Here is a 26,338-nt window from a genome sequence, read left to right as displayed (position 1 = left end):
AAGAAACAAAACATCTGAAGTTTCAATGTCGCTTATGCAGCATCCCGAAAAAAGACTCAAGACAGCCGGAGAGGCATCCTCGATCTTTCCCGGCTAAACTTGCTCATTCAATGCGACAAGTTTCACATGCTTACCGTCTCGCAGGTACGGACCTTACTTCCCCGTGGGGCCGTCACCACCTCCATCGATCTTACCGATGCTTACTATCACGTTCTAATAGCGAGACATTTCCGCCCATTCCTAGGATTCAGACTAGGCAACAAGGCTTACACGTTTAAAGTGATGCCTTTCGGGCTCAACATCGCGCCCAGAATTTTCACGAAACTGGCGGAATCAGTCATTCAAGAACTTCGAACACAAGGGGTCTAAGTCGTCGCATATCTAGACGATTGGCTAATCTGGTCAGACAACGTCGAGGATTGTCTCAAAGCGACAAAGTGATCCAGTATCTTCAGTCTCTGGGATTCCAAATAAATTTCAGAAAGTCCCGCCTAACACCGGCCAGTTTCAGTGGGACCTACACTCTCACACCCTATGTCTTCCCAGGTCCAAGAGAATAGAGATTGTAAAGAATACCAAACGCTTTCTCGGGGAAAAGATAACATCCAGAAGGAATCAAGAAAAGATCCTAGGATCCCTACAGTTCGCTTCAGTGACAGACCTCCTTCTGAAAGCGAAACAACAAATTTCGAGACAAGACGACCCGTCTTCCTCCCATTCTTCGGAAGAGGCTTCTCCCATGGACAACAACCAAGAGCCTGTCGAAATCGGTTCCGCTACGGTACCCTCCTCCAAAGATAGTCATCCACACGGATGCCTTCCTATCAGGTTGGGAAGGTTCAGGGCCTTTGGTCCACAATGTTCCAACAGTTCCACATAAACGTCCTAGAAGCCATGGCGGTCTTACTAACTTTAAAACGTCTTTCCCCGGCCAAGAAGCAACACCTGAGACTAGTTCTCGACAACGAAGTTATAGTCCGTTGCCTAAACCGAGGGGGCTCCAAGTCAGGCACCATCAACCATGTGATGGTAGCAATCTTTTCCCTAGCAGCCTCAACCCAATGGCACCTATCAGCTGTCCATCTGGCTGGAGTTCGGAACGTTGTGGCAGACGCACTCTCAAGGACGACCCCGTTGGAGTCAGAATGGTCACTAGATCGAAAATCGTTTCAGTGGATCCTCTCCCAGGTACCGGACCTCCAGGTAGATCTCTTCGCGATAGAGTCCAACCACAAACTAAAATGTTATGTGGCCCCCAACCTGGACCCTCGGGCTTACGCCACAGATGCCATGTCTCAGAACTGGAACACCTGGGAAAGGATTTATCTTTTCCCATCGGTGAACCTATTGATGAAGGTGCTGGACAAACTTCGAACCTTCAAAGGTCAAGTAGCCCTGGTGGCCCCCAATTGGCCCAAGAGCAATTGGTTTCCTCTTTTACTGGAGCTGAGTCTCCGCCCTCGCCAGATTCCCAACCCGACGTTGACCCAAATAGTACAAACGCGCACTGTGTTCGCTTCCTCAAACATTCGGAACGCCCTAACTTTATGGACTTCATGAAGTTTGCGGCCCACAAAGGGGCTAACATAGATCCCCAGAATACTTTATTCTTAGAATCAGATAAGAGGGACTCCACTCTTCGTCAATATGACTCAGCGGTCAAAAAACTAGCAAAGTTTTTGAAGGATTCTAATGTTGTCTTTATGACATTAAACCTTACGGTTACCTTTTTCAGAACCTTGTTTGAGTCAGGTTTGGCAGCTAACACTATTACTACCATTAAGTCTGCCTTGAAGAAAATTTTCCTGGTCGGGTTTAATATAGATCTAACAGACTCATTGCTAGCTTCAATTCCAAGAGCTTGTGCCAGACTGAAACCATCCATTCGTCCTAACTCAGTTTCCTGGTTTCTCAATAATGTCCTCAAACTGGCGTCAGAAACCATCAACGACTCATGTGAGTATATACCTCTACTCAGAAAAACTCTATTCCTTGTGAGTTTAGCATCCGGCGCTAGAATTTCGGAATTAGCGGCCTTGTCAAGAGATCCAGGCCACATTGAGTTCCTTCCATCAGGAGAAGTTCTCCTCTCCCCAGACAAAGTCTTCTTGGCCAAAAATGAAGACTCTCAAAACAGATGGTCCTCCTGGAAAATTATCCCGCTCCTTCAGGATCCTTCCCTGTGTCCTGTTACCACTCTAAAGTCCTTTCTATCGAGGACTTCCTATAAGACCTCAGGACCCTTGTTCGTCAGAGAGCAGGGAGGGACTATAACTTTAAAAGGGATCAGGCAACAGATTTTGTATTTTATCAAACAGGCTAATCCTGGGTCTTTCCCTCACGTCCAAGACATACGGGCGGTAGCAACCTCAATAAATTTTTTCCATCACATGAACTTTGCAGATCTTACTAAATATACCGGATGGAAATCCCCGTCAGTGTTCAGGCGGCACTATTTTAAACATCTAGAGGCCCTTCAACTCGCTACCGTAGCCGCAGGGAGCGTGGTATCCCCCGAACAAATTAGTTCCTAATTAATTCCTGAATTTACTATGTCTTGCCATCTTCTTCCTCTTACCTGCCTCATTTACAGTTCCTACCTGAGTTCAGTTTGTTATGTCACACCCATGGGTGTCCCCATGTCTTAGATATTGTTTATCTCTACTAATTATCATATTTACATTTTGTCCTGCGAACTGTATTTCTTTTATGTCTAGTTTTATATGGTATTATCTAAGATGTTCTGACCTCAGATCATATTTTGATTTTCAAGTTTTATTTTTACATTTTGCCATCCCTTCCTGGGATATTATACCCTGTCAGTTTTTGATGTTATAAAAGACTATGGTCTACTACTACAACTCTTGATTAAACTACTGCTATGTTATTTTGATTTTAATTCATTCCCTCATATTTACTGAAGTTTGGGTTCGTTTCTCTGGTACTATTTCCCTGGCCGGCACAGGTTGAGCCCAGAAAAGGGATTTTGACGAAGGAAAAATCTATTTCTGGGCGAGAGACCTGTGCCGCCCAGTGAACCCACCCTAGTTGTCCCCCCCTGATCAGACCCCAAACTTAGGGGTGCTATGGGGAGTGTTGGGCAAGCGTGGGTAGAGTTAGTAGTACTAGTCTGCGCGGCAGGGGATGTTGAACCGCACCTCCTATTGAGGGATTTTGAAGAGGAAATGTCTAAATGGTGCGAGACCTCTGATCATATTACGCCCCAGCTTATATCAACACCAATAGGTGAGCGAGCTAGTTCAACCTAGCATTCCTATGCATTTTTTCTCTGGTAATATTATAGCAGTTATTTTCCTTAGAAATGGTGCTTTAGGAGCATTTCACTGGCCGGCACAGGTCTCTCGCCCAGAAATAGATTTTTCCTTCGTCAAAATTCCTTTTTTCAGCTGAAATCTACTTTTACTGTAGACACATCCTTTCATATACGTAAATGAAAAACTTGAAAGTTTAACACTCATTAACGTATGTACTGGTCGGCCAGGCTGCACCGTTTACCAAACTACTGTAAATGCTTATTTACTGTCATAAAATACAGCTGCATTTAGAAAAAACAAGATTTTGATCAAACTGTTTCACCTAATTGTACCCATTAACAATACTGTATATGTAATACTGTAATGTATTCATATGTTAGTATTGAATTGAGAAATAAAAACATAGCAAATATAAGTCTTTTCCATTTTTCACAGCTGATTAGGGGAAAATACCAAAGGATTTTTTCTCTTGAACTATCCTTGTTATTTTATCATATAAAAATATGTAGTTTTTCATAGTAATACTTATCTGATATCTTATCTAGTACTGATTTTAATGGCAAAACAAAGTTTAGGATGTTTCATCCTTGTTGACAATGCACAATAAACTGTAAGTCTTTAGCTTTGCATTACTTGGTTACAAAACTTAGAAAATAACAGTTTCTTCAATTTATTGGGTAGTTTTTGTGCAATTCGGTTTGCCTATTTATAAATAAAAAAGGTATACAGTAATGTAAAAATATGCCATAATCTAATAAAAAAATTTTATAACAACTACAGTGATGAAGCAGTTTACTATTATAAAGAAGTTGAAATGCAAGCAAAACAGCTGTTATCTGTATCGGTTGTTAATAATAAAACAGCTGTTTTCCGTGAGGTTTATAGCTGTATGCGCTACTAACAATACTTTTATCATTCTTCTTTTTTTAACTTATTGAACTGTAAATTGGGATAAAGAGGTGAAGGAAAAGAGGTTAGTTTATCACAATTTGGTCTCAAAAGAGGAACTAGCATGATATACAAAATACATGACAAAATCCTTTTTATGGATGAAAATTTTGGGGTCGCACATTATGCAAGATCGCAAGTTACAGCGGCTTATCTGTAATTTAGTTTATTGAATTTTAAGCAAAAATAAATAATATTTAAAAGAAAAATTAACTAGAATATGAAAAATATAAACCTCTCTTAGAAACCCACAATATAAAGAGGAGTCAGCAATATAGATTTACATCTACCGGGTATTTATAAATCAGTGATGTACTGAGGGAGCAAGTAGTGAACTCTGATATGGTGAGGGATTACTGCAATAAAATTGTTCTCAATACAAATATCCAAAATAATCATAATTTCAATATATTACACAAAAGCTTATTTTACATTTGCCTTAAATTACCTGGTATAGCCTTTTATAGCAATAAAAATTAACTAAACTTACAAAATCGTACAGTATCATTAGGCAACCATAAATACCCAGAGACAGATGTCCTACTGAATGAGAGACCACAAATTTAATATAAATAAGATCTCCAGTATTCATCCAAGGTGATGTCTAATTTGTAAAATTCCTGTACAAGACTTTGGAGGGGAAAGGGAAGAAATTATCGTTTTCAACGTAGAATGGGAGGAATGTCGCGAATGTGTTTTCAATGAAAGATGCTAATGTTACACACACACACACAAAAGACTTAGAATCTGGTGTATGTTCAAGCATTTGTAGCTAGATCCTGATATGCCATGAGATTACAAATATCAGGTTTAGTCTTATGGCATACAGTATTAGATAAGCAATGATTTCTTCAATCAAAACATTTTGACCTGACATAAGGAGCTGGTCAAACTGGCATTAAAAAATCTCGGCAAAAGTTGTTCAACTAAGAAATGGGCATAGGAAATAGCAGCTTACGTTTGAGAGACAGGTCATCAGCAACATAAGTCAACACCTTAAGCAAAGTTGAAAAGAAAAAGAAAATCACTGTAATACTTTCCACAATGGACTAATGTACAAATGGTGAATATATCCAGGCTAAAATTTAAAGATATTTAGTATATCCTTTTAGTATTGAGATATCTATTATTATTATTAGTAGTAGTAGTATTATAAGCAGCTAAGCAACAACCCTAGATGGAAAAGCAAGATGCTATAAGCCCAAGCGCTCCAACAGGGAAAAATAGCCCAAAGAGGAAAATAAATAAGGAAATAAATAAAGTCATGAGAAATAATTAACAATAAAATATTTCAAAAACAGTAACAATGTCAAAACAGATATTTCATAAATAAACTATAAAAAGACTTATGTCGGTCTCTTCAATATAAAAACATTTGCTGCAAGTTTGAGCTTTTGAAGTTCTACCGATTCAATCAACAACCCGATTAGGAAGATCATTTCACAACTTGGTAACAGCTGGAATAAAACTTCTAGAATACTGTTTAGTATTGAGCCTCATGATGGAGAAGGCCTGGCTATTAGAATTAACTGCTTGCCTAGTATTACGAACAGGATGTAACTGTCCGGAAGGGATCAGAATGTAAAGGATGATCAGATATGAAAAATCTTATGCAGTATGCATAACGAACTAATTAAACGACAGCGCCAGAAATTAATATCTAGATCAGGAATAAGAAATTTAATAGACCGTAAGTTCCTGTCCAACAAGATGAGAATCAGCAGCTGAAGACCAAACAGGAGAACAATATTCGAAACAAGGTAAAATAAAAGAATTAAAACACTTCAGAATAGATTGATCACTGCAAATCTTAAAAGACTTTCTCAATAAGTCAATTTTTTGTGCAATTGAAGAAGACACAGACAATGTATTTCTCAAAATTGAACGTGCCGTCGAGAATCACACCAAAAATTTTAAGTTATCCTAAGTTAAAGAAACATTACCAATGCTGAGATCTACTTACATTCATACTTTGAGTTTTGTTAGGATTCAACTGTATGCCCCATAATTTGCACCATGCACTAATTTTAGCTAAATCTGTATTAAGGGATTCAGCAATCCCAGATCCACATTCAGATGAAATTGATGCAGAGTGTAGCATCATCTGCAGATAAAACAAGCTTGTTTTCTAGGCCAAACCACATGTCATGTGCATATAGTATGAAAAGTAATGGACCAAGAACACTACCCTATGGAAAACCACACATCACATTCATATACTCACTATGGTGCCCATCAGCAATTCTTTGCCATCCATTACTTAAAAATTAAATAATGATGCTAAGAAACGACCCACCGACTCCCAACTGTTTGAGTTTGAAAACAATGGCCTCATGATTAACACGGTCAAAGGTAGCACTAAAATTAAGGCCAATCATATAAACTTCCTGACCACAATCAAGGGATTTCTGTACAGCATTGGAGACTGTAAGAAGGGCATCACATGCTCCAAGGCATTTACAAAAACCAAATTGCAAACTAGGGAACAGATGCCTAAAAAACACACACTACTGTTATCTGAAGCTTATTACTGTACATATTAAAGGGATAAGGAATATGTCAAAACACATATTGGTGACCAGTCATTTCCAATACCACTCCTCAGTGGGTAATTTTATTAATATGAAGTAGGTTATCCATCTGGTAAGGGCCATAGGGTACTAAGTGAACCTTTTATTGCTAGACCCATAAGGATGGTTGAAACTGACTCTTTGAAGATCAACCGAGAAAACTTTATCCTCTTTGGGGTCTAAAGGAAACAAAAAAAATATGTTAAAGCCAAAATACATAAAACAACTCTCAACATCAATCTACTGTATTGGCAGAGTTTAGCAAAGTAAATTTATTTCCAGCATAATATCAAACTATGAATTCTGGTAGAAATTTTTAATCGATTTCTTTGCAGTCAATCATTAGAAAAATAAATTTCCTATTTATATTAGTTGCATTGAAAAATCTTTTAGTATCCCTTCATTTTCCAAGTGAAACTTTGCTTTATGCCTTTTACTTTGCATTTTCCAAAGGGCTCTTCCATTGGAACTTTATTGTAAGTTGGTTTCTACTATTTTCCCTAACATTTAAGAACAAATCAGGATCCTTTAGTGCCTGACTGAATCCTAATGAAGGCCCATTTGAGCCCTGTTTGTTTTTTGAGGAATGAGTCAATCATCTGAGTATAATAATTACTGTAATCTAATTTCTTCAAAATACTGTACTCAAATAATAATCATAACTAAAACAAGGACGTTGACTTGGTAACTACAGAATTTGATGGATAAACAATGTTCTTATGTAGGACTTCTTTCTATCTTAAGAATTATTCTAAAGGCCTGCAACATACTATTATTATTATTATTATTATTATTAAATGCTAAGCTACAACCCTAGATGGAAAAGCAGGATGCTATAAGCCCAAGGGCCACAACAGGGAAAATAGCCCAGTGAGGAAAGGAAACAAGGAAAAATAAAATAATTTAAAAAGAGTAATAACGTTAAAACAAATATTTTCTATATAATCGATAAAAACTTTAACCAAATAAGAGGAAGAGAAACTAGATAGAATAGAGTGCCCGAGTGTACCCTCAAGCAAGAGAACTGTTAACCCAAGACAGTGGAAGACCATGGTACAGAGGCTATGGCATTACCCAAGACTAGAGAACAATGGTTTGATTTTGGAGTGTCCTCCTCCTAGAAGAGCTGCTTACCATAGCTACAGAGTTTCTTCTACCCTTACCAAGAGGAATGTGGCCACTGAACAATTACATTGTAGTAGCTAACCCCTTGGGTGAAGAAGAATTGTTTGGTAATCTCAGTGTTGTCAGGTGTATGAGGACAGAGGAGAATCTGTAAAGAATAGGCCAGATTTTTCGGTGTCTGTGTAGGCAAAGGGAAAGAACTGTAACCAGAGAGAAGGATACAATGCAGTACTGTCTGGCCAGTCGAAGGCCCCCATAACTCTCCAGCGGTAGTATCTCAATGGGCGGCTGGTGCCCTGGCCAACCTACTACCTACCAAAACAACTTGCAATGAGTCGGGCTCATCACAGAGTCATGCTATCAGTTCTTGCCCAGTCTCAGTTTCAAAGTTATTGGAGTTACTAGGCCAATCAGTGAGTAAATGCAATACTTTTTATGATAATAAGGACAATTTTTTGAATAAAAAAATATCCATTATTCATTAGTTGCTTTAATCTGCAGTGAATGGTGTACAGTGGTATCCAGTCAAAATGAACCCGGGATGTTATTACTCTGTACCTCATCCTATCATGAAAGTCCTTTTGAAGGTTGAGCGAGTGAGGGAATGGGACGCAGGAACATTACCTAATGATTTTCACCTGTGTATACCGTATATAAATTATATAAAAAAAAATTGGTTTGTATCATAAAACACTTGCTTCTCTAATACAATCCATTAATCATAGGTTGTTTCAATAGCCAAAGAGGTTGAGTAGATGAGTATATTGTTACTATAGAAGACCCATATAATAAGAGGGCTAATAGAAGGACTATAAAAGTGTCCAACGATCTGTGAGTGCAATCTTTCAGGTAATGATCCGTGAAAGTACTTTGCCTTTTCCAGACACCAGCTCTCAAGACTTGGGCTACTGAATGGTTCTTGCAGAATGCTAAAGTTGAGGTAAGACAACGAATATCATGTGCTTGGGGGGGGGGTGTCCTGGCGACACTTCCTGGGATCTATATGCTCTAGTGATAGTGTGTCTTAGCCAAAAGGAAATAGTATTTCTGGACACTATCTTTTTGGAGCAACCTGTGCTCACAAATAAATTAGAAATTTGTGGTCTAAGATGAACAGTTCTTTTCAAATATTTATACACACTCTTACAGGACAGAGTAAAAGATTATCTGGGTAATTAATTACCTCTTTGAGAGAGAATAGTGAGAGAGTCAAATCTGAAATAATTATCAGTTGGATTCCGAGTTTTGGCTACAAACTCGGGAACAAGAGATAAAAGTCCGCTCTTTCCACCCTCTGGAGTGTGACATAAGATGAGGTAATTGCCCATGAAGTTCATAGACTCTCTTGGCTGAAGCTAAGGCAAGGAGAAAGGCAGTTTTCAAGTAAGATCCCTGTCTAAGGCTTTATGAAAGGGTTCATAGGGGCCTTTCTTTAAAGACCTTAGGACTTTTGTCACATCCCAAGAGTGGGGTTTGAGCTCTCACAGAACATAAGTCTGTTCAAAGCAGTTAATGAAAGAAAAATTCATATAACGAGGAGAGATCAAGCCCTTTCAGTTTGAAAACCTGACTTAAGGCCAACCAGAAGACCTTCACTCCAGTGACTGAAAGGAACTTCTCAATCCTCAGGAACACAAAAACGTTGGCAGTCAGGGGGATACGGTAGTGGCTTTCAGTAAAGCAATATTCCCCTATGACACCAATCACAGAAGATTTTCCCCTTGGCCTAGTAGACTGCTGTGGATGCCTTTTGACCCAGAAAGGTTTTTTTTCGAGTTGGTCCTAAAAAACCTCTAATCCGAAATTCTGGATTGACTCTAGCCGTGAACCAATAGGCAGTGCACTTCTTTGTGGAACTTTCTTACATGCGGTTGACAAAGTAGGTTTTGATATTCTGGAAGTTCTCTTGGAATGTCCATGAGAAGTTCCACCAGATCTAGATACCAAATCGTTGTTGGCCACCTTAAGGCTATAAACGTTATTGATATCTTGTGATATTCAGACTGTTCAGGACCTGATGAATCAGAGAGAGATGTGGGAATGCGTAAAATCCAGCTGGTCCTATAAGTGCTGGAAGTAATCTTCCATTGCTGCAGCTGGGTCTTTTACTGGAAAACAAAACAACGGGATTTTGTTGTTCAGGTGAGTGGCAGATATGTCTAGAGACGGGGAAACCCCACAAAGTCCCAAGTCTTCTTGCCCCTAGAGGATGCAAAGACCAGTCGGAACCAACTATCATCCCTGGTCGACTCAGGTGGTCTGCACTGACGTCCCTCTTCCTGGACATTAAACTCGCCCAGAGGGATATCACATTGGATTGAGCCCACTTGTGGATCTGTACTGCTAGTTGGCTATGTATGAGAATGGCTGCACCTCCTTGTTTGGAGATGTTGTGGTGGGATGTAAACAATAACAAACCCCCACACCTTTGATCACTCTTACTTCCAAAATATCCCACAACACAAACTTTCCCCTTACTTTACTTCAAACTGGACTATTGCACGAAGGGAAAAGCAAACAAAACATAACCTCCAAGAACTATCTCCAAGAAATTGATATGAAAGGCCTTGCCTTTCTGTGACCATAGACCTAAGATTTGCTCTTCTCCTAGGTAAGCGCCCCACCCTTGGCGAGACGCATCCGAGAACAGGAGATACTTTGGGGTAGGAAACTGTAGAGAGTTTCCCACTAACAAGTTCTCTCTCAACCAACAATGGAGACTCGTCACAAACACCTGGGGCACCGACAGTAGGGTGGTCGAATGACTGAGAACACTGGCTCTTCAGAGCACACAGCACCGAGAGAAGATGCATCCTCTCAAAATGCCCCGGCTTCTCCAGGCTGAGACAAGGGAAAAGATTCTGATAAAGACCTGAGGGGCTTTTGACAGACTGAAGCATAGCACCCTGAATTGTAAGATCCCATCTCAAAAGGGAAACCTTAGGTACTTCCTTGAGGTAGGATGGATGAGGACCTGAAAGTAATCATCTTTCAGATCTATGGTCAGGAGGAAGTCGTTCTTCCTGATGGCCTGAAAAACGGTGGCCGGAGTCTCCATTATGAATCTTGTTTGGCGAACTAACAGATTAAAATAGGATAGGTCTATCGACCTAAGACTTGCTCTTTTCCTAGGTGAGCACCCCACCCTTGGCGAGACGCATCCGAGAACAGGAGATACTTTGGGCTAAGAAACTGTAGAGGGTTTCCCACTAACAAGTTCTCTCTCAACCATCAATGGAGACTCGTCACAAACTCTTGTGGCATTGACAGTAGGGTGGTCGGATGACTGAGAACACTGGTTCTTCAGAGCACACTGCACCGAGAGAAGATGCATCCTCTCAAAACGGCCCAGCTTCTCCAATGGTGAGAGATGTCATAGGAGCTTCTGCCATGAATTGCAGGAAGTAATTTCCCTTCCAGGCAGAACTCTGCTATCTTCCGGAACCTTAGAACTCTGCCTTTGGACGGGAACGCTATGGCTTGGACAAAGTCGATATCCATGCCCAGATACCTGATGGATTGTTGGGGGACAAGACTGGACTTTTCTAGGTTGATCTAGATCCCCAACTCCTTACAGAAATCAAGGCGATCGCTGTGCTTTATGAGCAGGGATCGGGACTCGGCTACAAGAAGCCAGTCGTCCAGGTACCTCAATAGCCTGATGCCCATAGCACCTGCCCAGGCTGAGACAAGGGAAAAGATTCTGATAAAGACCTGAGGGGCTTTTGACAGACTGAAGCATAGCACCCTGAATTGTAAGATCCCATCTCGAAAGGGAAACCTTAGGTACTTCCTTGAGGTAGGATGGATAGGGACCTGAAAGTAATCATCTTTCAGATCTATGGTCAGGAGGAAGTTGTTCTTTTTGATGGCCTGAAAAACAGTGGCCGGAGTCTCCATTATGAATCTTGTTTGGAGAACTAACAGATTAAAAAAGGATAGGTCTATGACGGGTCTCACGCCTCCCGTTCGCTTTTCTACAAGAAATAGATTGCTGAGGAAGCCTAGGAAGTCTTTTGAGACCTCTTCCACAGTTCCTCTCATCTGATACGTTTGGACAGCTAGAATCAGAGTTAGACAGCCTATGAACGGAAGCGTAGAACCTCTACTGTCCAGGGATTGGACCTGAATGACTGCCACCTAAGCCAAGAGCTTTGCTGGCATTATATCATTGGAAGTACATTGGGGGATGTGGCCTTCCTAGCGGGAGCCTCTGCGACCGCAACCTCTACGGCGAAAGGTGGGTCTGGGGGTTTGTCTCCCAGGTTGCTGGAAGTCAAAGGGAGGAAGTAGTTACTCTGCTAGAGGGGCTTGCTTAAAAAGCAATTTTTGTTGGGATGGTTAAGGGGCAGGCATCTTAATTGCCACTGCTCTCAACAGTGAAGCTTGTCCAAATCTTTCCACTGTGGCCACATCTGAAGGAGGGAAAAAGAGATGGAGAACTTGGAATATCAGAGTTCCTTGGATGTAGCGCCTCCCTCGGGAATAACTGTTTCGAACATCTGGATATGACTGCATCACATCTCTTAAAGATACAGTTACCCCAAAGGAGACAGTTTGGTGCAACAAAAATTCTAGGGCTTTGGCCCCTGACCGTGAAAGGTCTTCAAATTGTTTCAGGGTGGCTTCAGCGCGGAGATTCTCAGTTACAGCAAAACGAATCACTCCAGTACAATGGTAGAGCCAGGAACATGTTCGAATAACTTACATAGCAGCAACTTCCATATTGATAATGTCTGGTCGTGGAACACGGAGGGAAGGTTAGATAATCTGTTAGCTGGAACAGATGGTACCATGTTAGTAACGTCAATAGGGAGTGGGCTCGGGACTGTGAGTGTGTATATAAAATCTCTGGCTTACTAGCCTTTAATGAATTTTCTGCTGCTGAGACTTTTGTACAAAAGTCCAGTGTGTCCTTAGTTGATTAGAGAGCACCACATCAAACCTATGCTTAGGACTTTAAGATCAAGGAAAGATTTAATCTATCACACATTGTCTATTACCAGTTGGTGCATGAGGAGGTTTATCCAACCTATCTAAATGATACATCAAACTCATAATTTTAATAGAGTGAGTTACTTTTGAATCAAATATCGGGACCCCAAGAGGGCTACTCCAGATAGGCTGGTGTTCACACGCTTAACGAGGATCTCCGGAGAGTCATTACTCTAATAGTAATAACATCCTGGTCAACTGGTGGTTCCAACTTTGGAGGATTCTTAACTGGTCCTCTAATATCCTCCCTTTCTCTTGAGATATTCAGTGAATGGAGGGAAGAGGAGGCAGAGATGGACTGGGAGGAGTCCAGCTCATTCCTGTCATAAAGGCAACAATCTCTAGCAAATCACAAGGGAGAAACAGGGAATTCCTTGACAGAACTTGACTTTTATGAGGAGAAAGACTTCTTGACAGTATGCCATCTGGTGCGCCTTCTACGAGGACCGCGCCTATGACACTTAATAAAGGTGACATCATCTACCTTAAATGATGTGTTACCCTTGGAAAAGGCAAAAGGATTCCAGAATCGTTTTCTATCATTGAACCTGAAAACAAAATTCATCTAAAAAATGAGGCTCTTGTAGTTCCAGGGAACATGTAAGGTTGGAAGCATGGTTGGTAAGCAAAGCAACAGGTTCGTTGTTGGAATGAGACTTTCGGGTTGGGTGAACCATGTTGTTGGTGGTTTTCAACCAAGAAGTCTTGTATATAAGAATAAGTTAAGATGAAGATGGAATGCTACTGTGAAGGGGTTCCCTTCACATATTAGTCAGAGTGGAATCACAATGTGAGCATGCATAATCATGTGACAAGGAAGCATGGCCATCACACGGAGGAATACTATCATGCTATGAAATGGAGGTGCTTGTCGTGATGTCATCACAAGATATCTCTGCAGCTTGAACCGACTTGTTGGCCTGTAAATCCAGCAAGGAATATTCTCACATGCAGGAATGGCGGCGCAAAGAGTGACGTTATCACATGTATGAACAGACTTGTTGGTCTAAATGTTTGTCGGAGCAGAACTATGAACAGACAAAACTCGAGGGACTGGTAAAGGTTTAACTACAATCAACTTTGTAGCAGTAGGCTTATAAGGAGAGGACCCAAGTGATTATAATCCTTATTTTCATTACTTGCTAAGCTACAACCCTAGTTGGAAAAGCAGGATGCTATAAGCCCAGGGGCTCCAACAGGGAAAATAGCACAGTGAGAAAAGGAAACAAGGAAAAATAAAATATTTCATGAAGAGTAATAACATTAAAATAAATATCTCCTGCATAAACTATAAAAACTTTAATAAAACAATGGGACGAGAAATAAAATAGAATAGTGTGCCCGAGTGTACCCTCAAGCAAGAGAACTCTAACCCAAGACAGTGAAAGACCATGGTACAGAGGCTAAGGCACTACCCAAAACTAGAGAACAATGGTTTGATTTTGGAGTGTCGTCCTCCTGGAAGAGCTGCTTACCATAGCCAAAGTGTGTTTTCTACCCTTATCAATAAGAAAGTGGCCTCTCAACAATCACAGCGCAGTAACTCCTTGGGTCAAGAACTATTTGGTAATCTCAGTGTTGTCAGGTGTATGAGGACAGAGGACAATATGTAAAGAATAGGCCAGACTATTCGGTTGGTGTGTGCAGGAGAATGATCCAATGTCGTACTGTCTGGCCAGTCAAAAGACCCCTTAACTCTCTAGCAGCAGTATATCAACAGGTGGCTGGTGCCTTGGCCAACCTACTACCAATTTGGCTTGGCCAAAGTTGCAGTTGTTGACACAGACGAAGCGGTCCGACCAACCTCAAAATAGTGCGCTGAAGAGTTATAGGACACATCACGAGAACTCTTCAGAAGAGAGAGGTGTTGAGGACCCGAGGGGTACGAAGTAAGCCTGGCTCGTGGGAACAAACTGGAGAAGGATATAAGGGTTTCTCCAATAAGGCTGCCTCTGTACGCAGGAAAATAGCAGTCTTGACTAAAGTTCTTCGTACGGGAACAGGGGGAGATTTTTAATGCTGGTAAAGGAGATATCTCCAACAGGGAAAAGTTGTCCCTGGCATAATCAACCATATCGTGCTCACCACTTAAAATACTAGTTGGAGATGAGGGAGATCATTGCATGGCAGAACAATCAGTTATCAAGGATACGAGAATATGGTACGGCTCAGTAAGTGCAGTGACTGTTGCCAAAAAATTGGACATAAGCATCAACTTGGAATCATCGTGCACAACTTCATTACTGGGTGATAATATATCAAAGTTGTGATCATCAACAATTACATTATAGATATCGTCCACCATGCCAGGGGCCTCAAAGGGCTCCGGCCACGGAAGAGGGTGGGAGATAACTTTTGAAACAAACTAGATTGCATTTCTTGCCATTACTGGAACAAGTAAAAGGAAGGAGAACGATCTCGCTTGGTTATCACATGAAAGAGGAGACTACCTCCTCTTAGCATGATGACCAAGAGAGAAGTGGCGTCTGCCATCCAAGCAAAGCATTACGCCACCTTGCAGTGGCGGTGCCTAGCAGCCTATTATGATGCAATCATCCCGTTTTCTTTTTTTGATTGTTTGGTCGTAGAAAATGGAATTAGGAACAGCCCATTTAAATAATTTAGAAATTTGTATCCGTGTTGTAATAAACAGTATCTAAGGCTCTTCTTCAAATTTTGGAGGCATGTATTAGAGATATCCTCCAGTGACTGGTCACCAAAATCTTTTGGGATTAGTTTATAGTCCACAACTAAAATCAGATCTTCAACACACCAAAAGCCAAAGTATCTGGCAATGTCTAAGGCATTGGCAACAGCAATGGCTTCCCCTTTCATGGGTGCATAGCAAGACTCAGCATGGTGCTTCGACCTGCTTCCGAATGTCCCCTTCCATCCGGTGTGACAGCAGAATAGCTCTACACCATGACAGATGCAGTCTTTATTATACAACCAGAAACTAATACCAGTTTGTGGCAAGAAAAGTAGGTTTTGTTTTGTCAAAAGATCCTGACACCTTTCTCTATCGCATCTGTGATGACAGCCTTTGACTCCTCTCACAGGATATTGAGGTTTTTGTCCCAGTGGAATGGGGTGCCTGGTTTCAGCATTTCCCTCGATGGAAGCATTTTCTCTGCATGGCTGAAGGCATACGAGACACCTGGTTGACAAATCCAAACCAAAAATATAGATCAGTGTTGTCCTTAAGACCGTGGAAAGTTTTGGATTGCCTGCAAGTACCGTATTTCCCGTATCATAAGACGCTACAAGTGGTAAGATGCACCCTTAAATTAGCAAAGCAGTTTTTGGAAAAAAAAGAAATTGAGGATTTTACAAACTATCTTAGCAGCAATTCCTGTTCAGTCTGATTTTTGTTAGGCACAGTAAATTTAAATTTTTTGGTTGTATTATGAAATGTTCAAGTTAAAATTAATTAGTTGCAGGCTGGTTTTCCCAATTTTATTACATTTTCATGTAGAAAACCTCTAAATCTGTCGTAGTTGCCACCACAGCTACATGTTTAGTGTTTGGTCACGATGTTTCAAGTGTTGTTTAAGTGAACGCAGTGTTGCCAAATGTTCTTGATCAACTTTTGGTAAAAAAGTAAAATTCCAGTAATATTTCCCAAATTCCTCATATAGCCTACACATTACCACACAAAATAATTATTGATCGAAGAAGTCTCTAGAAATTCGTTTAAGTGGAATACTTTTGCTAATGCAAGGGACTCTAAGTCTAGATACTTTTCTTCTAACTTGGTACCATTGCACTCAACTATCAGTGAGATGTTTTTACCAAGGTCGTATTCAACAACTGCCCATTTGCACTATTTTGGGACTCAGGCAACAAAATCGTTATCAAAATATTGCTTTATCACAACATATCAACAAAATGAGAAAATAGATAAATACTGCATAAACAACTAATATGGCACAAAATTGTCTGCTAGGAGAATACGAGGTGGCATGTTTGCTTGTAAAAAGAGGTTGGCGAATCCTCAGCTGATCACCAAAATAAACAAATTACTTGCTACAGTACTTCATTAAACGAAGTGAAATTTGAAAATATTTTTATTTATTACTTATGAATTATATTTCATGTCTGGTGAGTATGAGTGCTTGAATGACATTAGTTGGGTGTTTGAGGGTTGTCAAACTCCCCTACACAACATTTTCGTAGGGTTAAGACGCAGGTTAATTTTGGGGGGCATTTTTATGGGAAAAAGGTGAGTATTATGACACGGGAAATAAGGTACATTTTTTAATGGGAAACATTGTCCAAAGTCATTTCAACTACATCCTCTTCAGACAAACTTGTCAAGGTTTAGGGTGAAGCCATGTCACCCACAAACATCAAGGCTCTGAACATTTTGATAAAATCTGTCCTAAGGTGATTCCGACATGGTAAGAAATCATCCACACATCAAGTTTTGTTTAGTATGCGAGACACGATCTTATCGTATCATCATGTGTAGCCCTTTCCCGGTGCAATATAGCCTTGCCCAGGTAACTTCCCCATGGAGTGATAAACATAGTCAAATGGCAGTCTTCAGTGTGACTGGGCACACTGTGGTGTTCATTCCATGCACAATGGACTTTTTTTTTCTTCCCATGTGGCACTGATCTGGCCTGGTGAAATAGCAATGGAGTAGAATGCGTTTCTCTGCTGGCATGTGCATTAGAGGGCTGAAAATCAACTGTGCAGCATGCTTTCCATTCTTCTTAGTAGATGACACAATGTGGGGGCACCAAGTAATAAGTTCTCCGATAAGCACTAGGTCTAGCACCCCTAGGCTGATATCTTTATCTATCCAAGCACGGACGTGCTCTTGGTAGTCATGAGGCACTGGAATGGCTGTGTGGTGAGTCACAGGTGTTGTGTTCAGATCAACAATGATCTGCATGGGAAAACCCATCCATTAGTGGAAAGGTTGATGATCGGAACAAGTGCTGCCTGCGCTTGATACGTAGTAATCCTATACTATATGTATGATTGAGATTACCCCTAAGGCCCTCTGTGGGTTGGAATGGCAGCTGAGTAGGGGCTGGCAGAGGTCGCTGATAGCTGCAAGGCATGCGCTGCCAGTGTCCAGATGTTTCAAGGTGTTAATATGTCAGTCAGTGATTCTGCGCCAAATGTTGGGAAGCTATAAATCAAACCCAGAAAAATACAGGTTTCGCTGATGAGGAATAGTTTATCAGAGGTGTCAGTTACACAAATCAACTGCCTTGTTTAAGCAGTTTGAGACAACTTGTCCTTACCAATGAGTCGCAACACAGATTCTCCAAAGACATGAACGTTTTTGCCATTGGCAGTGTATGCGAAAGGTGACTGGTATGAGATCTCTTTTTTGATAGAAAAAACGGTGAATGACCTTGACACCATCCAGATTACTGAGACAACCCATACCTGGCATGGCAGGAAGGGTGGCATTTTTTTTCAGGGAGCAGAGAGTAGAAGCAAGAGCTTGGTAGTCCTAAGAAGAAATAATGAACATTAAAGTTTATAAACGGCTGAGGCATTGAATACCTGATCGTGTGTCGAACAATTTGTCATATATGTGGTGATCAAGGCCTATGCTTCTCTCTTGATGATGGGGAGACATGACAGTACAAAGCATATCAAACACTGCCCCTTTACATATAAGCTTGGCTTTTCTACATGGAGTATTTCTAAGCTTGTCTTTACAGTGACAGATCTCCTCTAGGTAATAATCATGATTGCAGTGTGTATTATCTATGGCAGTACATTGGGCATTCTCTCCATTGCACATGTGATGAGCTGACTTACCATGCCCTACTTTGCCACAATACAAGCATGGATTGGATTTGTCCTTCATGATGCTTCCTTAGCTAAAATAAAATGAAATACCTCTTCCAATGTCATATCTTAATTTTTGTCACCAAGGTGGTCCAATAATACTTCTTGTCCACACACCATGCTAGATTGTTTTGGTATTATTCAAGTCAAGTGTCACATCCTGGACATTTCATCAGAAATTTGCTAACGCCTTACTGTCCATGCAGGTGGGCCCCAAAACTGCTGGCAGGTTCATCACGATCTTTATGCCCGTTATGACGGGCGTTCTTTGCTACCATGGCCTTCTCCCATACAGCAAGCTTTCTGATGGTGCAGAGGACTTAGTCCTCAGATTTATTTGCAAGATTACCGCCAGCTGAACGTACGAGATCCTTGCGGAGTAGATCATTGCAGCACTCCAGGAGCTGAATTACGGCCATGGATGGTGAAATTGGTTCCATTGATTTAGTCGGTCCATAGTGACAAAGTATTCCCAATCCTCGCTAGATTCAGCAGTTGATATCACACGCCTCTTGACATTTTCAACCTCAAGAGGCTGTCAGAGGGTCGGAGACGTGTGCAGCACTATGGGCTGTGACGAAGGGAGCTAAAATGGCAGTTTTGAGATCATCTGTTGTGTACGTACACTTGGTGATGGGACGTTAAATCATGTATCTTATTGTAAGAACGTAACTCGCTTACCTAGATTAAATGTCCCTATGACTGTTGTCAAAAATAAGAATTTTCCATTTGTTCAAAAATGTCTTTGTTGTGGAACATTGGTATGGGTCAATTGAAACATGAATAAAGAACAATAATACCATGAGGGTTAAACATGCAAAACAATGTTCAATGAAAAGTAAGGTGTCATATTGCTCTATTAACAGACAACTTTACACCTCTCACAGAACAAAAAGGTTCCCTGACATATCACTGCCTTTCCTTCCCATAAAAGGGTATGCGGAAAATTGAGTCTAACATCATGTAAAATAGTTATTTCTAAAAAAAGGCAGTGTACTTAGACACTGTCTGATTTTTTTTTAAATCTTTCATTAAAGTCAAATTCTAAAGATCCTGTATTAGATATCATAGTTCCTAAATATCTAAATTATTCTACCTCATTAAGCCTTTCTCCTTCCAACGACATTTCATCTTCCATTGCATATTCGGTTCTCATCATCTGTCTTCTATTTATCTTGAGCCCAACCTCATGATATTTCATGCATTCTAGTAATCAAGCTTTCAATTCCTGTGGTGTTCTGCTAAAAAGGACAGCGTCATCAACATAATCTAGGTAAGCTAATTTCCTGTTACCAATCCAATCCAATCCTTCTCCACCATCCCCAACTGTTCTATGCACTACAAAATCCATGAGGAGGATAAACAACATAGGTGACAACACATTCCCTTGGAGTACTCCAATGTTCACTGGAAATTTGTTTGATAGGACTTCATTAACATTAACTTTGCACTTGCTATGCTAATGAAGAGACTTAATCAAATTTACATATTTGAGAGGAACTCCATAATAATGCAGGACTCTCCACAAAATTGGCCAGTCACACTATCAAAGGCTAATAGTCCACAATTGCCATTAAAAGTGGATTTCTATATTCTATACATTGCTGTACCACATGACTTAAAATTAAAATTTGGTCAGTACAACTTCTACCTTTTCTAGATCCTGCTTGTTCTTCTCTCAGCTTTTCATCAATCTTTCTCTCTAATCTCTAGAATTAGCATACTATATATTTTCATGACAACTGACATAAATGCGATGCCACTGTAATTATTGCAACCAGTCAGATGTTTTTTTGCCATTTTCACCAACACTCCTAGCTCCCATTCGTCAGGTTTTGCCTCTTTATACCACATTCTACAAAATAATCTTGTAAGTATTCTGGGAGACGCTTCATTTTGGGGCAATATCACCTCGGTAGTTATTCCATGTTATCCAGGGGCTTTCCATATCTTTAGTTTTTAATGATAGCTTTGACTTCAAACAACACTAAATTCATTCATGGGCACATCAAGGTCTTCCTCAGCTTCAGGTATATCAATCAAATAATTACCTTCATATCTCCTATTCCTGACCTCGCGAATGTGTTCCATCCAACATTGCCTTTCTTCCTATTCTGGTGTTATAACAGACATCTCTCTTTTTGAAGGGTATGTGCTTCTTTTTTGCCCCAGTAGAGATTTCATTGATAATTCTATGAGCAATTCTTACACCATAGCCACTCCCTGAATTCATAGCTTTGTCAGCCTCATCTGTTTCTGGTCCAAATATTCTCTCCAGTCATTTCTGGCTTTTTTTTACCTAACTATCAATACTGATATACTTAGCTTGCTCTACCTTGTAATTTTCATTACTTCCTCGAAAACTTTCAGCAATCGAGTTCTGTCCTTGTCTTCTTTTTATAGTATCCCAAGTATCATTTGATATCCATGGTTTTCTCATTGTAACTACATGTCTCAAAACTCCACTAGCAACTGACTGACACCATTCATAATTATAGCTAATAACATTGTTAGTTAACTATCTTGAAGGTGCCATAAATGAAATATGAAGATGGGTCATTGTGAACTGGATTATGACGAGCCAAAAGTCTTTCACTATAAGCAATACACAAACCTCGTTGAAAATATAAAATGAATAAAATCCAACCTTTTGTGATTGAGGTCCCCCGAAAAAAAATAGGAAAGGCAGACTGCCACTACCAGGGCAGGGACTTTCCCTTAAAATAGAAAAGTAACTTAAATTGTTTAAAAGGCAGCAGCATTAGAGGGATGGTTTTTATGGCATGCTAATGTTGCCTACTACTATGCATCATCACCCAACATATTACTGTACCCTCAGAATCCAGAATGAATAACCTTAGACTTATGTTTCAGTGGCTTGTACCTTCCTGAGAGAGAGAGAGAGAGAGAGAGAGAGAGAGAGAGAGAGAGAGGAGAGAGAGAGAGAGAGACCAGAATTCTTTACCTTGCAGTTCTTGGCCCTACAATATTAAAGCCAGATAGACAGTAATGGTAATAGACTGACCAAGTAGTAGTTTTCATTACTTGCATTGGATGATACAGAAAGATGAATAATTTTTCAATTGGATTTCAACAACAAAGGGAGAAGTAAACTACAGCCCAATGAATAACCAACTACTTAGCATGGTGGACCATTCCAGACAGTGAGATGGTAAAATCAGACAGTTTATTGCTTTGTATGAATAAAAGTTTGAAATATCAATACTAATGTTAAAATAGAAATAACACTTATATCAATCTGTTCAACAGAATATATTACTGAATCTGATGAGCATTCAGACCATAATGTAGACACATCTATAGTTAATGGAGTTAAGAGGAAATGAATACTAACAAACAAAACTCCATTACACTTCATAAAAATACATGTAAATAAATAACAGTACATAAAAAATTGTGTACTCTATACATAAATCAACATGCTTCATTCACAATTTCTACTATATATCTTAAGAGTCAGGAATTACAAATAAAGGGGGCGCTGAATGTCTTTTCAGGGAGAAATTTTTTCACCGTTTTAGGGAATCCTCTATATCCGTCACAGAACTTTCCCCGAGAAAAAAATGATTAATTGGCACCTTTTCCTTGTTTCCACTGCGGTCTACAACGAGGAAACAGTAACACACTAGTTGCTTATTAGCCGTGGTAGAAGTCAGTTTGTGCTGCATGTGCTCCTGTCTGGACTGGTTTTTCTCAAAGTGTTGCCCCCCCCTGTTCCTTTATTTGTAATGTTGGGTGCGTATACTTCAAGGGATGATCGTGTAAGAGTCATTCAATGCTTTGAATTAGGTTTAAGTACCGCTGAAATCGTTCGCCAAACGGATGTAAAGGAATGAACCGTCCAGAACATTGTTGCGAGATACAAGGCTTCAGAAAGGAAAGAGGTACCCCTCCCTGCCAGGAAGTGTGGGAGACCCCCCTTATTATCTGAACGATCTATTTCGCTTCTGAGACGTGAAGCAGAGCTTAATCCTTCGTTCAGTGCTCGTCAATTCCGGAAAAAACATCCTGAAATTTTAGGAAAGTGTAAAGTACGTACTTTACAGACGTACGTGTCTGTAAAGTTAGGATTCAAGAGTGTTGTGGCGCCTAAGAAGAGCTTGCTAACTGACGCCCATATTAAGAAACGAAAGTTGTTTTTTGATAAGTTTGGTAATTGGGACGTTAATGACTGGAAACAAGTGTTGTTCACTGACGAATCAACATTTCATTGTTCGGCAAGCACCTCGACGAAAGTTTGGCGAAGTCCACGCTACAATAAATACAGTGAAAAACTTATTCGTCCTCGTGAAAAGTTCCCTAAAACTTTGATGGTATGGGGTTCTATGGGCTATGAGGGAGTTGGAAAATTGTGTATTTTTGAAAATAATGAAAGAGTGAACCAGCATATTTATTACGTCGTACTGAATGAGTTTTTAGAGGGAAGTTTTGAGAAAACAGGTGCTTCAATCCTTCAGCAAGACGGCGCACGCTGCCACACAACGGCATTGATAAAGAACTGGTTGCAGGATTGTGGTGTGGAGCTTTTAAGTGACTGGCCCCCTAATTCCCCTGACTTTAGTCCTATTGAAAATCTGTGGTCAATCATTAAACAACGATTGCAGAAAGTTGACTGCTCCACGATCGACAAACTTAAGGCTGCCATCCTTGCTGCTTGGAACAGTATCGAACCAGAGATTTGTCAGCACCTCATTGAAAGTGTTCCCCGACGGCTTAAGGCAGCTAAGGAGAACAAATTTGGTGTTACCAAATACTAGATAACATAAGGTAAGCTCAAACACCATTTTTATGTAATAACTAATTTTTTGCATTCTCTTACAGGTCAACAAAGGTGCTCGTGAGTATGCGCTCTCCTAAATTGCCTTCAGCTGAAAATACATTCAGCGCCTACTTTAGTATAACATGCTACCCTATTCCTCTGATTGGTTCCAAGAGATTTGATGCAAGTCAATTTTTTTATTAGGTAGGATTTTCACCTTATAAAGTGACTTACAGTATAGGGAACATATACTGTACATCTTCAGAACACAAAAAAGCTCTTATTACCTGCTATGATCTTTATATTATTAATCTTCCATGTGAAGTACAGTACTGTATGGTATAACATTTCAATGTTACAGCACAACATTGAAAAAAGATGTAAGCTCAGCTAAAATGGCATAAAATAAATTTTAATTTTGTTATTTAAAACTTACGGATGCATGATGTAAAGTTGGGTATGTCAAAACAACATACCAGATAGGGGTTATTTCTGTACTATAACTAATTCATATAGCAAATCATACTTGGCTTCTTCAAAAGCTCATGATAGATATGCACTTTGTTGTATGATCCATAATGCCATCAATAAAATAGCTTTAATCCAAGAAAATTTCAATTTTCAATCATTTGAGTTTGTCAACAAAATATATGAATTGGCCAATGGAGAGGGCACATTAAAGAGAAAAATGCAGTGTCATGCATTACTGAAGAGAAATAAAAAGCACTTACTACAACAAAGCAAATCAATATGACACTACTAAAACAAGGCATACCCAGTTATTTAAATCACATGTAAAGGTTGTGAAATTTTCTTCAACGCACAATCACTATAAAGAAGAAAGCACAATACAGAATAACAGACAAAACACAAAATTTATTTTAGGACAAAATCAGAGTTCCTTATCATGGAATACAGATATGAACTCAAAGTTTTGAAAACCAATAAAAATGAAAGGTTTCATTCATTCACTGAAACTGTTCTTCTCTTAGTGTCTGATGTATGTTGTTTTGTTGCTTTAATCTTGAATTATATTTTCCCTATAAGTACGAATTAAGAAAAGCAAAGCAATAGCAAGTCTACCTAAATGTTATGTTGTTTACTAAAAATTATTTAGAGCTATGAAGAAAAATATCTCACCATGATTTCCCTTACCCATCTATCTCATTGGTTACCCTGAAAAGCAAAGGAAAAACAAATATCAATTGCTTAATTGGTGTACTTTAAGTTAATGAACTAACAAATTTGCAATAAAGCCCCAAGTTAACCACTTTTAGTTAAGTCATTCAAATAAGTCCCAGAGAAAAGTGAAAATTTTAATTAACTTTAATTACAACAGTAATAATGAGCCCATGTCAGAGGATGCATATATGCTGTGTATTGTATGTGGTTTAGACAGTTTAAAGAAAGTGTATCTGAACATATAAAAATATCTCAATCACCACACCAACGTTATTTTACAGATCAACTCAAATAGAAGCAAATCAAATTTAACTTACAAAACTGAATTACACACCACACACAATTCATTCAACATATAACAGATAATTAGATTACCAAAATCTTTCATACTATTTAAATAGTTACTTTAAAAAAATCTAATTTTCTCTTGAAATACATTCATAAGACAAAACTTCCTAGGGGAACAGGGAGAAAGTAGGGCATTCTAGACTGAAAACACTATGGGCAGGGTATCAGTGAAAAAGAGCTAAGATAAAGACTTGCCACCTCATTTACAGGATTCATGGAGTGAGATTTCATGTAAAAATACGTGGATTTGTATTATTAGAGAACATCTGTTTGGAATATTTTATACACAACCAAGGTAACTTTTGAAAATGACTGAAAAGGAGGAAAAGGTTTTTAATTCAAAAACAATTTAATTCTATACTCACAGCAGCCAGCCATCAAATCAATTCCCACAATACTTGTCAAGAAAAAAGTTCTGTACACATGAAATAAACAATCAAAAGGGGACTGATGCTAGGTAGTGAAACATAAGGCTGCTAATGAAATGTTGCATACGGTACAGCCCCGAAGATGAAGCATCTCAATGTTTAATTGCCTTCAGACATATTCTAATTCTTCAATAATCCTATTACATATCTTATGATAACTTATGCCAACATCTTTTCTCTATTCACTGAATAACTCTTGTGTTCTCTAAGTGTTGGCTTCATATCTTTTACACTATTTTTCTTTTTGTTAAAACATGTAAAGTAATATGCTTGCCTACTACAGTCAAATATGATCCAATTACATTAAATTGTAAAAGGTTCATAATGATACCATAATAAGTCATCTCTAAGAAGGATGATTTGATTATTATTTTATTGTATGCAGGATGTTGCCACACAAACAAAAATATCCAACTGAATAAATAAAAAACATGCATGCAGTTTGGCTAAATGATGTCAAAACTTCCCGAAAATATACTAACCTCATGCAGGGTAATCTATTTGGTGTGGAAGCCGTATCATCTAGAAAAGAGCCATCAGCTGATAGATATGCTAAGTCACCAACTGATGATCTTCGCTTGCTGGAATAGCAGAATTCATATCAATACTGTTTTTTAATAAGCAGCAATAGGACAAACCATAAACTGTAATATCGATAACAAAAATAACAACTATGCTTTACTTCTGGATAACTAAACAGAATAATTTTCACTTAAAATATACAACTTTACATAACATTAGGGTTTATAACTACAACATAACCAAACACTCAATAATTAGTACATAACATACAAGATGATAATGCGAGTAAGTTTAAAGAAGATTGTCTGTACAAGTTGAAAATACATGGATATTTTGAAAATTTTTGCA

At 39.3% G+C, this 26,338-nt stretch overlaps 1 protein-coding gene across 1 annotated transcript in view; it reads right to left on the bottom strand.

Annotated features, from left to right (window-relative positions):
- The window catches only part of pbl (epithelial cell transforming 2 pebble), a 501,682-nt gene that overhangs the window by 314,405 nt on the left and 160,939 nt on the right, over nucleotides 1–26,338 (bottom strand). Inside the window, exons 7-8 of the mRNA XM_068379544.1 lie at nucleotides 25,951–26,049; nucleotides 24,666–24,686 (exon numbers count right to left, since the gene is read on the bottom strand). Of these exons, the coding sequence (XP_068235645.1) occupies nucleotides 24,666–24,686; nucleotides 25,951–26,049 (120 nt within the window). The remainder of the gene's footprint in view (nucleotides 1–24,665; nucleotides 24,687–25,950; nucleotides 26,050–26,338) is intronic.

Source organism: Palaemon carinicauda, chromosome 9 (assembly GCF_036898095.1).
Source record: "Palaemon carinicauda isolate YSFRI2023 chromosome 9, ASM3689809v2, whole genome shotgun sequence".
Taxonomy (NCBI): Eukaryota; Metazoa; Arthropoda; class Malacostraca; order Decapoda; family Palaemonidae; genus Palaemon; species Palaemon carinicauda.
Note: the sequence above shows the minus strand (reverse complement) of the source record. Positions and strands in the feature narration are given on the sequence as shown.